The following is a 14,355-nucleotide window of genomic DNA, read 5'->3' as shown; positions in this document are numbered from 1 at the left end:
TTGGGCTCTTGTGCTATAAAATTATTCATTAAAAACATTTTATTATTCTTACAATATTACCATTATGTATATGAGTCAAAGTTGTATCATAAATTCATTAGAATCTTTCTACATATTGTTCTTAGTAATCAATAATTACTTAATTCACTAATTATTATATATAATTATATAACAAAGAAAGAAATTAGATATATATAGAAACCTTCTTATTACTTTACTCAATTCCCAATATATAATTGAAATCAAAGAATATCATAATGAATGATGGATATCAATATTCCTTCTAAATAAATGAAAAAAGAAATTACATCAAAACAAAAATCAAAACAAAAAAAAAGACATTAAAATTGGATCAATTAAGTATTGATTGATGATGGTAATTATAGTTAAGATCATCATCATCAGTAGATCTTAGTACGTAGTAAAAATAGCAGAAGTACTCATAAGAAGAAGCCATGCATGGCGCTCATGATCATCATATGATCACGATGATTATGCGGCGTTGATGCTGTAAGGAGGAGGCCATGGCATGTCCTTAACAATGCCACAAAGCAAGGCATTGTCAGGCAAATTATACTCATCCCTAAGAGACCTCGCTGGAGAAAGAACACTAATGTACATTTGTTGCCCTAAGTAGCGGCGCTCTGTCAACTCTGATCGAAGATTCCACATTCCAGCGTTGTCAAATGTCAACATGATCGCCGCCCATGATTTTGGGAACACTTGGATTGTGTGCCTGCTCACTCCATCCAAAAGATTGTACCCTTTTCTCTTCTCGGGTGTCCATCGACCCGGCTCAACCCTATTCATACATTTAGTTTAGTGGCAAACTTAATTAGGATTTAAATTTTTTATATTTATTTAATGGGATAAAATAAAATAAATATATTTATATAAACTTACGCTACAGCAAAGAAGGAATAGCCATCCAAATGCCAAGATTGAAGACTCTTTTCTCTATTCTCAAAGATAATCTCAACAAAGTTACGGAAAGTTTGGTTAATGACGTTAGTTTGCACTGTTATCGATTTCTCCAACTCAGCTGGAGGCTCATCCTTAATAACATCATAACTGAAAACCTTATCGGCCACCATGTAATACTCAGCCAACTTCAGTGGGGTGTAAGGGTCCACGTGTGAAACCCCGTTGATAGCGTACCGTAGTTTACCCTGAACCCTCCCAGCCGAGTTCGCCAGCTTTATGGTCCTAGTGATGTTGATTTTTCCGTAGTGGTAAGATCCTTGAGGGTTTGGCCTGGCCGCACTCGCGGTCAGGTTCCACCTAAAGGATCTGAACTGGTTCAAAGACCAGGCCCACCCCACTGGAGCCTCGGGAAGCTCAGGTGATGGTGGGGCAGGATTTTTAGCGGTAGCGTAACGAATGACACCTGAAATAATTATTCCATTTGTTAATTTTAATAATTAATTGATTAGCAACAAGTGATTAAATCAAATAAGTTGATTAAAATGTGGAATACTCTCACCTTTACCAACGAGAACAGACTTGGTGAAACGTGTGGAGGCAACCATGAAATAATCTTTGTTGGGGTCTTGGTTGGCTGTGATAAGGAGAGAGAAGCATTGTCCGACATGGACATCAAGAGAATCGTAAGTGTTTTGAACGGTATGAGATCCTTCCATCTCGACGAGCTTCAAAGGGTGTCCTTGGATTCTAAAATTGAGTGAATTTTTCATCCCGACATTGCAGATTCTGTACTTGTAAACCTTACCGGGCTTCATGGTGAAGAGGGGCTCATCAGATCCATCTCCCTTGGCATTTTTACCGTTGATTAGGACTCCATCAGGGCGGCCTAGGGATCGACCCACATCCAAGTACTTTCTGAGGATGTGGTGGGATTTGGTGTACCAATCGCCAATGAGGACGGTGTAGTCGTCTTCTGGATCAGGGTAAGGGACGGGGATAAGGAGACGGCTGTTAATGCGAAGACCGCCAAATCCTCCAGCAGCTCTTTGCATGGCGGTGGAAGGGTAGTAATAGTAGCTGCCTATTTGATCCTTAACTTGGAATCTATAAGTGTAGTTGGTTCCGGGAAGAATAGGGCAATTGGTTCCCAACACCCCATCTTGCCATGAGTTCTTCCTTTGTTGGATTCCTACCCTGCAATACCATGCATAATTAATGCATATAAACACAAGCAAACAAACAAATAAAGACCTAGTTATCAAGCCACGTGACACTTGATAGGCTTGTCAACCAATTTAAAAGTACCACGTGACTCGAAAATCTCATTTCTATTATGTAATTAGATAGTTATATATATATACATACCATGTGAATAACAAAGGTTGGTCTAGATTATTAAAGACATTGATGACAATGTTGTTGTTGGAGGTGGAGTTGATGTTTGGGCCAGGGAATTGGTCATTGATGAGAATGACTTGTTGAGGAACACCCAATGGAGAAAGAGTGCCATAGCTAACATTCCATGTGAAGTACAAATAAGGATCTTCAGCCTTTGCCAATATTGTACAAAATACCCATAAACACAATCCAAATATCATTCCTCCGGCCATGATCTCTTTTTTTTTTTTTTTGGTATTTTTATTATCAATTAATTAATATAAAACTACTATATAGATATCTATAATAATTAAGAAGAAGAAGAAATAAAATGATGATGATTAACGATGAGACATGTTTGTGATGATGATGATGAATTAATGCTAATTAACAACAAAACTATAATTATATATATGTGTTGTGTGTCTTAATTTGTTGTGTGCAGAAATGGAAAATTGTGGTTTGTTATTATAGAAAATTAAGTATGAGAGAGAATGGCTCAACCATGGAAAGATTAGGGGTTGATTTTGTATAATTAAGCCTTCTTTTACGGTCTTCCTTTTGTTTGTTTACTTTTTTAAGATAATAATTAATTAATTAATTAATATAATAGAGATGTAATAATAATTATATATCAATTAAGACTTCTTCCACCTATAGCTAATTTCATTAACCACACACACTTCTCCTCACCTTTAGCCTTCTTTAATTTATTAGATCTTGACTCAGCCAATGCATTTTTGTAAATATATATTTATGAAACAAAAAATAATCAATTATTAGTTAATTCTGAAAAAAAAAATACTCATATTGTAATAACATAATTGTTATGTATGGACAATCGGAAAAGGTTAAAATTTATATATGATGGTAACATTTAATAACATAATAATATAATACCTTGTAGAGATAACTAATAATAACTATATTCTTAATTAAAAGTTAAAAGTCAAAAATGAATTTACATGGTATTTTTTTTGTTATTTTTTTACAAAAATATTGTATATTTTTGACTTTTTTATTATGTTTTTTTATAAGTTTTATTTGGCAATATACTGTGTTAAGTTTTCACTGGTGTTCTACTGGTATTTTACTGTTATTTTGAGTTGTTCAGCTTTGTATTTTATTGGTGTTTATAAAAACACAGTATTTTAAAAATATTTTCGCGTGATAATATTTTTATAAAAGTTAACTCAAATTTCAGTATTTTTATAAATTTTTCTTATATTAACCACACGTGTTAAGAGGCAAGAAATGATAGAATTCGATTCGATCTGATCACGAAAGCCCATTTGGAAAAATCTCCACCATCCGGGAGATTGGGCCAAAATTTGGGGTTAAATGTTGCACCTAGTTTAGCCCCTAGGGTATTGAAAGAGTCATTACAGTTTAATTCAGGATTGATCATTTTAGGCTTCTAGTCCCAGATTAGGATCAACTGGAGCCTAAATATACTCACGAATGAGGTGCCAGAGAAGGGAGCCCTTCTAAGTCTGGGATGTATACAACATTGCACCTAGTTTAGCCGCAAGGGCCTTGCTTCTTAACTCGAGAAACTTCTTGGGAGAAAATCCCAGCTGACAAAAGATAATCTTGAATCAACTGACAATTTGGTTACAACAACGAGAAAAGGGGGAAACACTGTAGCATGTCTCATTCGTACCCAATATATCAAAACCAATACCTTATAAAGTAGTATAAACATATATAAGAATCTGCACACCCACTACTCTGATACAGACTTTAATTCCCATGCATTTGATTGGTGGTTTATTAATTAATTTTATGCACCAATCACATCATTACACAAGAAAAGATAAGTCAACTTACCTACCACCTGCATTGGGTTGCCCCATCGATCCCATATTAAGAGTAATGCCTACTCTTTTTCACTTGTAATCACTCCACTAGTGACTTAACCACAATTAACACTAATCTAGCCTACTTGCATGGTTACCTATAAATACAACTCATTCACCTACTGTAAAAGGGTTCAATTTTAGTTTTCTAAGCAAAAATATTATTGAATTGAAAGGAACTTTCATTGTCGTAAGCTTGAACAACATTAATATAATGACTCATGGAGGATAAATTAATTGAAAATTTTGGGGTTCCATCTCAAACCCATGTTCTTATATATAGCTTAATATTTTTACATTTGATCTATGTGGGACAATATTGTCGATACTTATAACTTCTCTAATCACTCTTCAATCTTTATAATTTCTTCTTAAATTTGTTCAAGATATCTAATTTTAAAAAATAAATAACATCTACAAATAAATAAGCACAGCACAGTCTAAAATACACATAGCATACACATATATCATTTATGTATAAATATATATATATATGATATATATATTTATAACACTAAAAATATCATTAAAAATAATAGAATATGATATTCTAATTTAAATAACAATATAAAAATAGCATAAACACAACACAATTTGATTTTAAAAATTACAATCTCATTCTATCTTTGAAGATGCTTCAAGCAACTTGGAATAGGCTTGGAACAGAGATTTTGGATAATATTATCATAATGTGCAAACCTTCATTTCTCTGAGGAATTAATTCTACATCCTTATATTTTTTATTTCTATTCTTTAATGTTGTTATTTTTTTTAATAAAGTTGAGGAACAATACCTGCAAAACACAGCCAAACACAAAGACAAGCAACACCAAAGAGAACTAGAAGAAAAGCAATAAATCAAACACAATGAAAACATAAATAAAGCGATGATAAACAATACAAGAGTTACTTAGTTCAGACACAAGGCAAGGCAACAGTAGTCTTTGAGCCTGTTTGACACAATTTTTGAAAAATTTCAAAATTATTTTCTTAAAAAAATTGTAATAAAAATGTATTTTGTAAGCAGTTAAAAACAACTTATTAAATAATTTATGGAGAAATTAAAGCTAGTAGAACTTAACTTTAAGAAAAAATTATTTTGATTAAAAGACTATAATAAATAATTTTGTACTCAAAATGTATTTAATTATTATATATTACAAAAATAAAAATATTTTTTGAAGGAAAAAAATATTTAAATTTCTTATATTTTTTATTTTGTTTTAAAAAGTATTTTATATTTATATTTATATTTTTATTATTAACAAACCATACCAACTTAGAATTTTTTATAAACTACAAAAAAAATTACAAGTGATAAAGATATAATAAATTATTTTTATCAAATGTATATAAATTTATATTATGGAGAAAAATAATTAAAAATATAGAGAAAATAAAATTTTATATAACATAATTTTTTTATATATTTGTGATTATAATGAATTAGATTATAACATTATCATTATTATAATAGAATCTTAACAACTCACAACACTTTAAAATTTATAATTTACCAAATACTCAGCTAAGTTTTTTTCCACAAGTCTGCTACAACTATTTTTTCTCACAGTACAACTACAACTGTTTTTTTCCCAACACAACTATGCCAAACTAGCCCTAAGTCCAATACAATATCTCAGAAGTGATTACTGCTGGGGTTTATGTCTTAAATAAAATTCAATTTCAATATAATCTTATTTACTTATCAATAAAATATCAGAGATCATTTTTTTACTATTGTATATTGCTTGGTTCACATGTTATTTTCATAATTATTTAATTAATATATAAATTCTACTAAATCCTGAACATATAGTTATTCACGATTATAGTGTTGTCACCACAGTAGAAAATTATCGTGATTATATGTTTCAAAATATTTAGTCCCATGATTTATCAGTGCAATAGATTTACACTGACGTGATAATTATCGATGTGGTTTACTTACACCTTGGCTAAGTGGAGTATCTTTTTCAAAGCATTAGCAAAGTAAACTTATATTGTATGTATAGGGTTTACATCAGACTGGATCAATATTGTCAGTGAAAAAGAAATCATAAACTTACTGTTATATCTTTTCTAAGCCAATATCACTTAATTGATCATAGATCAATTGATCTTAATCCTAAGATGATTAAGCTTTTGTCAGTTTTAGTATTAGAGTTCTTTGACTTATTCGTTACCGACTTACCTATTGGTCTAGCCCATACTTACATCTTAGGAACTCAGTAGTGCAATTCAATGAGAACGTTAATCATAGATATGGACATCTATAGCTTCTATGATTTTTTAAAAGTAAAATGATAGTTTTCTTTGAGCTTGGCTAAACGAGTTAAATAGTGGAGTACTCATTTTAGTAATTATATTATTTACTGAAATATTATTTACAATGAGCAAAGTATTTTAAGGATAAAATGCATTGAAGGGTGTTTACTGAGATTTTTGAAAATTTAACTAATAATAAATTAAGCTAAGGAATAATGTTTTAGAAATAAAGAAGAAGAAGATTTTTACGTGGTTAAAGCGTTAATGAGCCTTAGTCCACAAGTCAATATTATTAAACTCTTTGGCTATAGAGTATTTTACACAAGAGTGTTCTTGCTAAATTTTTGCAGAGTTTCTAGTCAAAATTCGTAACCCTTTGCATGAAGGGATAAAACCCTATTTATAGGCTGAAATCGTGCTATCGGGTAAATCTAGGGTAAACCACTGCCTCTTAGGCCCCCGATTGATTCTACTATAGAGGTCAACGATAGACAATAACTCTCCCCGAACACAGCTTACAACTGTTAGAGTTTTGTACATGAAAATAAGCCTGTTGATGGGTAAAATACATTATAATATAAACTTTGGCTCGAGTAGGTGAGGCCTAAAGAGGAGGCTTTCCTTTGCCAGTACGGAATTGCATAACTTGATGGTGAAAGGTGTCAATGCATCGTCAATTATGTACATTTAAATGTTAGGATAATGGAGGTTGGACAAAAAGGTATGTTGCTTTTGGGTGTTGTGCACCTTTCCCAAGTCTAACACAAGGGAAAAACTCCTTATTCTGTGGGATTTGGTGTCGGAGGGGTGTCATGTAGGATAACACCTGGACGCCTCCTCGATTACGCTTCTGAGATACCCCTGAAGGGTATCCGGATGTGTCTCTTTAAATCTTCATCTCTTTGGACGAGAGTCATACTTCCAGGACCAAGAAGGTCTTGCTTTGTCGAGGTGGGGTCATATTTGAACCCGAAGCTATGGTCCAACTCCGCTTGTGGGCTGACCCACAGCTTTGTTTGGGCCCGACGAATGGGCTCGTGCATCTAGTTCTTGGGCCTTGAAAATACACGTGTCATGCGTCCGAAAACAAGGATAAGAAAGGATAAAACAGTAATTTGTCCCTATTCAATGTAAACCGTCTATAAAGGATAATTGATTACTTTAATTGAAACAATAGATAATTCATAACGTATCTATATTGAATATATATAGAGTGTTCTATGAAATCAATAGTGCAATTATGAGTATATAATTGAGTCATGATAAATTAATAAGTTAGGAGATTTACTTCGTAAATTTCAAGTCAACTTATTAGGAGCTTGATTTCATATGCCCATAGTCCTCAAATTACCTAGGATATATATCATCTTGATGACTCAATTAATTGATTTATTTAATTAGTTAAAATTAAAAAATTAATTATGTCTAATTTGAGAATTTTTACGAAGATTGGGCTATATTGAAGAGAAAAGATAAATAAGATTTTATTTATTAATTATGACACTTTGTGGGTCAAATTATAAATATATTTAAAATATATTTTATTTGATAATTATTTATAATTACTAAATTAAAATTGGAATTTAAATAGTTTAGATTTAATTAATGGTAAATTGGAAAAAAAGATAAAATTATTTCATTCAAGGCTTGATTAAAATAAAATAGCAAAAATTTAATATAGGCCTCCATAAGTGGATTTTAGCCATAAGGGTTATTTTCAGCCCAATTGTCTTTTATCTGGTCCATTTAATAAAACCTAAAACCTAATGTAAGTAATATAACAAGAAAGAGAAGAGAGTCTTTGTCAAATAACTCAATTCAGGCCAAAATTGACAAAAAAAAAAAAACTCTTCCTTTCTCTCTATATATTCCAGCCATACTCTTTCTCTTTGTCTTTTTCTTATTTTTTTCAAGCCACAATAGTGATTGAATAATCACTCCACTTTAGTCAATGTGATACTCAGGTCTTTGTAAAAGATTGTGCTAACAAAATTTACTAAAATTAGAAGAGATTAATCCAGGTTCATCACTTGGAAATACTCTACTACAAAAAGGAATCGAGAGTTAGAGTGATAGAACGAAAAGAGTCACATTTATTTTGCTGTAACCAATGTAAATATCCAAAACCCTAATACGTTTATTTTATCAATTTGTAAATTATATTTTAAGATGTTAAATTATTATGTTGATAATCAAACATTAGTAAATTAAATTCTGATAATATAAAATTCAACAATTACACATTCAAGTCTTATCTTACTCGATACAAGATTACACTAACTGAATGGATTCTTGTATTGGTGTCTTGGTTATATTTGGTTTAAACTAACAACAAGTCTTCACAATTATATATCTTCATCACGATGATTAACTCTAAGGATCACTTATAATCATTCTCTTCTTATATTAAGTATGAGTGAAAACAGAGTAGAAAAGAAAAAGCTTTGAAAATGCTTTATTAATCTGAATAGTATCTAATCTACAACAGAAAAATAACAGAACCAATGATGGTTCAAGATGATGCTGATCAGGGGTAGTATCGTAATATTAAAAGATTTTCTAATTCAAGTCCAATATTTTGAAAAATAAAATAAATTGCATCTTAAAACTAATTTTTGTTTTGAGTAGATCTTAAAATTAATTCATAATGAATAAATTATTTATGACTTTTATAAACAGGTAGGTTTGATATGATATCCTTCTATCTATCCACGTGGGACAACAAAATGATAATATGTAAAATAAATAAATAATTAGCAATTTTTCTCCCCGAATTTCGACATATACCAAATTATGTTTTTTGAACTTTTTTTATCGTTAAAAATTTCTCCTGAACTATTGAGATTGTTAAATTTAAGGACTTTTATCTAATTTCATTCAATTTTACTGTTTCAAGTACTAAATCATGCTCCCCAGACTTTGATATCTACCAAATCATGCCCCTCAAACTTTTATATGTATTAAATCATGCCCCCTGAACTTTCATTTGTGTTAGAATTTTTTTACTAAAATTAGACAAAAGTCCTTAAATTTAACAATCTTAATAGTTCAGGGGGAATTTTTAACGGCCAAAAAAATTCAGGGGACATGATTTAGTACATGTTAAAGTTCGGGAGGAAAAATTACTAATTAGCCTTATATAAATATATTTGTTCATGGAGAATGTTGTGCTGGTATAAAGGGAAACATTTTATAGTTATATTTATCTTTTTTATAAATTTTTGAGAAATAATAAGTAAATTTGTTAACAAGTCATAAATAGTTTAGGGTGCACGCACATATTTTTCTATATAAATATATTTATAAATATTTTAAAGAATAATGTCAATGTCAACAGTATTTTAAACTATTTAAACTTTATTAAAATTTTGTAGAAGACTAGTTATAATTTCGATAAATATTTTTATGACAAAATTAGGGTTAAAATAAGATGTATCTATATAATATAAAGCGATTTATACCGATAAAATATTTTAGGGTGTTACATAATTTTCCGATCTTTTAGTGTAGTTAATGGTGGCTTGGTATCTTATAAGAAGTTAGGTCTATTGTGGACAATGTCCCACATGGAATAAATGGTAGAGAATTGAGCCATATATAAGAACATGGGCTACTCCACTCATTGCCAATTGGTTTTGAGATGGAACCCCATGATTCTCAACATGGTATCAGAGCCATATCCCTTGCAGGCAAGTGATCATATCCGATCCGCACCTATACAGATAGTGACCATGTCCACTCTGATACGGTTCAAGATTGATGAGCAAAAAATAGCCATCATCTTGAGGGGGAATATTGTGGACAATGTCCCACATGGAATAAATGGTAGAGAATTGAGCCATATATAAGAACATGGGCTACTCCACTCATTGCCAATTGGTTTTGAGATGGAACCTCATGATTCTCAACAAGGTCGCTTTTGATTTAGTGAAATAAAATGATAATTGTAATAGTTAATACTATTTTGAACTATGTGTTTTGTAAAAGTTAATGATTGAACCATTTTTTTTGTTAAATGACAAAATAGACCATGTATTTTCTAAAATAGTACAAATAGAATCCTAAGCTTAATTTTCAGTCATTTATATATACAATCAACTTAAAGATAATTTTTAGCACGAAGAAATGTAAAAAACATAATCAGTTATAACACTTCTAATAAATCGGGTTATTATTAAGTTTTATTTTGACGAAAAATCAATTCATAGTATTATTTAGTACTATTTTGATAAATACATAGTTTAATTTATCATTTAACAAAATAAAAAGTCTAATCGGTAACTTTTGTAAAATATAAAATCCAAAATAGTATTAACTTTAAGAATAGTATAATGGTGTTTGATTTATCTTTGGAATAGGAATATAGATTAACAGTGTATTAATAAAAATATCTTTACTTTAAATTCTTTTGGTAATGTCCCTTTCAGAAAAAGTTCTTTTGATAATGGAAATGTATAAAGCAAAGGTATAAGAATAATTTTATTTTTACATAAATGGTTAATTAATTCTCATTCATATGAATAGTATAATGATGTAAAGGGGGCATTACAATATTTTCAAAACCAAACCAAACAATAGAATTACAATAGTAATTCTATTACGATTACATTATGCTAAACCAAATATAGTTTCACCCCTTCATTTGTTGTACAAACTATATATTAATATTATATATTCTGCATGGTAACATGTAATTCATTGAGTTCTAAAAAGAGAGTGTATTCATTAAAAGATAGAATACATTAATGTAATGTGATAATGTTATAATTGTATATGACCAAATTAGTGCATAGTAATAATTAATAAAAGTTTGTTACAAAACATAAGGTTGATGATGAGTTGTAAGGAAAGGTTGAGCTATAAGTTGTGGTTGTAATTTCTATATAAGGGGGGTTAAAAAAAAGTAAAAGAGAGAGTGAGAGGAAGAGCGTTAAACAAGGACTCCAATTACCATTGTTAATTTCTAATAATAATTCATTAATTAATTTTGTGGTTCATTTTTACCAACATTATATATTATATAACAACACATAAGGTCTCTAATAACACCGGTCTGATCTCTCTCTATACATATATATACACATATATATGCTCAAAGAAGAAGACTGCCCTCGTCTTCTTCTTTATCTTATTTCAAGAGGGACCAATTAGACAGATATAATCTGTCATTTTATTATATATTTATATATGATGATGGGTATTATAAGTAGGAAGGGGTTGTTGTTGTCATTGGTGATTTGGGTATGGGGTTTGGTTGTAAGGCTTGAAGCAGAAGATCCTTACCTTTACTTTACATGGAAAGTCACTTATGGTACAATCTCCCCATTAGGGGTTCCTCAGCAAGGAATTCTCATAAATGGACAATTCCCAGGTCCCAACATCAACTCCACCACCAACAATAACATTATTGTCAATGTCATCAACCATCTCGATGAGCCCTTTCTCTTGACTTGGTACATACTGATTCTTCTTCACCACCACCCATATATAGAGTTTATGTTATGTTATGCATGCAAATAATCTTAATCATGCATGTGTACCTAGGAGCTAGGACCTAGAGAAATGACACGCCGATATTTGTGCATTTTAATATTGAGTCTCATACATTTTAATTTAATAAACGATATTAGAAAATTGTTGACTAATAATAAAGTGTCATATCGGTGTAATGTTAAACACTTTAAAGTACCAAATAATAATGCTCCTAACCTAAGACCTAAAACTCCTAAGAATGAAAACATAAGAATAATTGCATTGGTATGATTATTTCTTTCATTTCAAAATAGAATAATCATTAAAACTATTCCATTAAAACTACATTTCATATTTTAAAATGCAATCAAATAAAAAAATATAATAAAAACCGTTTACTTTTGATTCCATTCCATTTTATTACTTTCAACCAAACACCACCCTAAATTTTACCTTCTTATTATATGTGTTATGTTATGGATGCATGAAAATAATCTTAATGTTGATGATGATGATGATGATGATGTTGTTTAGGATGGGAGTTCAGCACAGGAAGAATTCATGGCAAGATGGAGTACCAGGAACCAACTGCCCAATTCCACCAGGCCAAAACTACACCTATCGATTCCAAGTAAAGGATCAGATAGGAAGCTACATCTACTATCCCACCACAGCCATGCACAGAGCTGCAGGAGGTTTCGGAGGCCTACGTGTCAACAGCCGACTCCTCATTCCCGTCCCTTACGCCGATCCAGAGGACGATTACACCGTCCTCATCGGTGATTGGTACACCAAGAGCCACTCCACTCTCAAGAAATTCTTGGACAGTGGACGGTCTCTGGCCAGACCCGACGGGGTACTCATAAACGGAAAATCTCTAGACAAGAAAGGCAGGGGAAAGCCTCTCTTCACCATGAAGCCTGGAAAGACTTACAAGTACAGAATATGTAATGTGGGACTTAAGACCTCACTCAATTTCAGAATCCAAAACCACCTAATGAAGCTTGTTGAGATGGAAGGCTCTCACACAGTCCAAAACATCTACGAGTCCCTCGATGTCCATGTCGGCCAATGCTTTTCGGTGCTCGTTACAGCTGATAAAGAGCCAAAGGCTTACTACATGGTGGCTTCCACAAGATTCACCAAGAAAGTTTTGACAGGAAAAGCCATTATCACTTACACCAATGCCAAGCGAGGCCCTCCTTCGCCTCAACTCCCGGCAGCCCCTGTTGGAAACTGGGCATGGTCACTCAACCAGTTCCGTTCATTTAGGTGGAATCTCACAGCTAGTGCAGCCAGGCCAAACCCTCAGGGCTCTTACCACTACGGAAAGATCAACATTACTCGAACCATCAAGCTAGTAAACTCGGCTAGCAGGGTTAATGGGAAACTTCGTTACTCAATCAATGGAGTCTCCCATGTTGATACATCCACACCATTGAAACTGGCTGAGTATTTCAGGGTAGCCAACAAAGTCTTCAAGTACGACATTATTAAAGACGAGCCAACAGCTGAAGACACCCCACAAAAACTGATTATGGCTCCTAATGTTATCAACCAAACTTTCCGCAACTTCGTGGAGATCATCTTCGAAAATCATGAGAAGAGCTTGCAGTCATGGCATTTGGCTGGATACTCCTTCTTTGCAGCTGCGTAAGTAGAGAGACACTCCCTTGTTCAAAACTGAGTAAATTACACTTAAACTTACTTTATTTGATGTGTGTGTTTTTACTATTGATGCAGCATAGGACCAGGGAAATGGAGCCCAGAGCAAAGAAGAAACTACAATCTTCTTGATGCCGTAAGCAGGCACACAATTCAGGTGTTCCCAAAGTCATATGCTGCAATTTTACTGACATTTGACAATGCTGGGATGTGGAATTTGAGATCAGAGTTGACAGAGAATCGGTACCTGGGGCAGCAGCTCTACATAAGCGTGTTGTCGCCGGCACGGTCACTCAGGGACGAGTACAACATCCCAGACAATGCCTTGCGCTGCGGCATCGTTAAGAAACTGCCATTCCCACCTCCATACACCATCTAAACTCATCATCCAGGAGGCCACAATTCGTTTCAGTCAATCAATTAGTGTTACAAGACACAAAATTATGTAAAAGTTCAGGATCACACCAACCAAAGAGAAAAGAAAAACAAAATTGTTAGGATGGAGCAACAACCCTTTTCTAATCTACAGTATGTAATGTCACCCACTATATGATTAATAAAAGTATAGAATCACCATACTGACTTCTTTTGCAAATAAGGGAAGAAATTAAAGAGAAAATGGAGAAGCTAATTTTGTTTCTTTATTTGAGAATTTGCATCAAAATAATCTTTGACATACAATACAATACAATACCAATGATTATCATAATGTAAAAGCTATATTTGAAACAAAAACAAAAACCAACCTGCAATAACAATCTGTTTATTAATGAAGTCAATGGAGAGTTTA

General features: G+C 32.1%; 2 protein-coding genes across 2 annotated transcripts; one reads left to right on the top strand and one right to left on the bottom strand.

The window, feature by feature from the left end:
* Positions 1-191: 191 nt before the first annotated feature.
* On the bottom strand, positions 192-2,739 carry LOC115697018 (L-ascorbate oxidase homolog). Its single transcript, XM_030623916.2, has 4 exons — positions 2,290-2,739; positions 1,484-2,118; positions 904-1,387; positions 192-802 (listed from the first exon to the last, which is right to left on the bottom strand). Exons 1-4 carry the CDS (start codon positions 2,532-2,534, stop codon positions 493-495), a joined length of 1,674 nt encoding a protein of 557 aa, XP_030479776.2. The 5' UTR covers positions 2,535-2,739; the 3' UTR covers positions 192-492.
* Positions 2,740-11,463: 8,724 nt separating this feature from the next.
* On the top strand, positions 11,464-14,160 carry LOC115697816 (L-ascorbate oxidase homolog). The gene is made up of 3 exons (XM_030624950.2): positions 11,464-11,881; positions 12,435-13,553; positions 13,644-14,160. Exons 1-3 carry the CDS (start codon positions 11,616-11,618, stop codon positions 13,942-13,944), a joined length of 1,686 nt encoding a protein of 561 aa, XP_030480810.1. The 5' UTR covers positions 11,464-11,615; the 3' UTR covers positions 13,945-14,160.
* The last annotated feature ends 195 nt before the right edge of the window (positions 14,161-14,355 follow it).

Source organism: Cannabis sativa, chromosome 6 (assembly GCF_029168945.1).
Source record: "Cannabis sativa cultivar Pink pepper isolate KNU-18-1 chromosome 6, ASM2916894v1, whole genome shotgun sequence".
NCBI lineage: Eukaryota > Viridiplantae > Streptophyta > Magnoliopsida > Rosales > Cannabaceae > Cannabis > Cannabis sativa.
Note: the sequence above shows the minus strand (reverse complement) of the source record. Positions and strands in the feature narration are given on the sequence as shown.

What these genes read in the sequence shown, in the direction of transcription:
- LOC115697018 (XM_030623916.2), bottom strand. Translation starts at nt 2,534, where the DNA reads ATGGCCGGAGGAATGATATTTGGATTGTGTTTATGGGTATTTTGTACA. An exon ending in GTCTGTTCTCGTTGGTAAAG is followed by an intron (nt 1,388 to 1,483) that starts GTGAGAGTATTC and finishes TAATTATTTCAG; the next exon opens with GTGTCATTCGTTACGCTACC. An exon ending in TATTCCTTCTTTGCTGTAGC is followed by an intron (nt 803 to 903) that starts GTAAGTTTATAT and finishes ATGTATGAATAG; the next exon opens with GGTTGAGCCGGGTCGATGGA.
- LOC115697816 (XM_030624950.2), top strand. Translation starts at nt 11,616, where the DNA reads ATGATGATGGGTATTATAAGTAGGAAGGGGTTGTTGTTGTCATTGGTG. An exon ending in GAGCCCTTTCTCTTGACTTG is followed by an intron (nt 11,882 to 12,434) that starts GTACATACTGAT and finishes GATGTTGTTTAG; the next exon opens with GATGGGAGTTCAGCACAGGA. An exon ending in TACTCCTTCTTTGCAGCTGC is followed by an intron (nt 13,554 to 13,643) that starts GTAAGTAGAGAG and finishes CTATTGATGCAG; the next exon opens with CATAGGACCAGGGAAATGGA.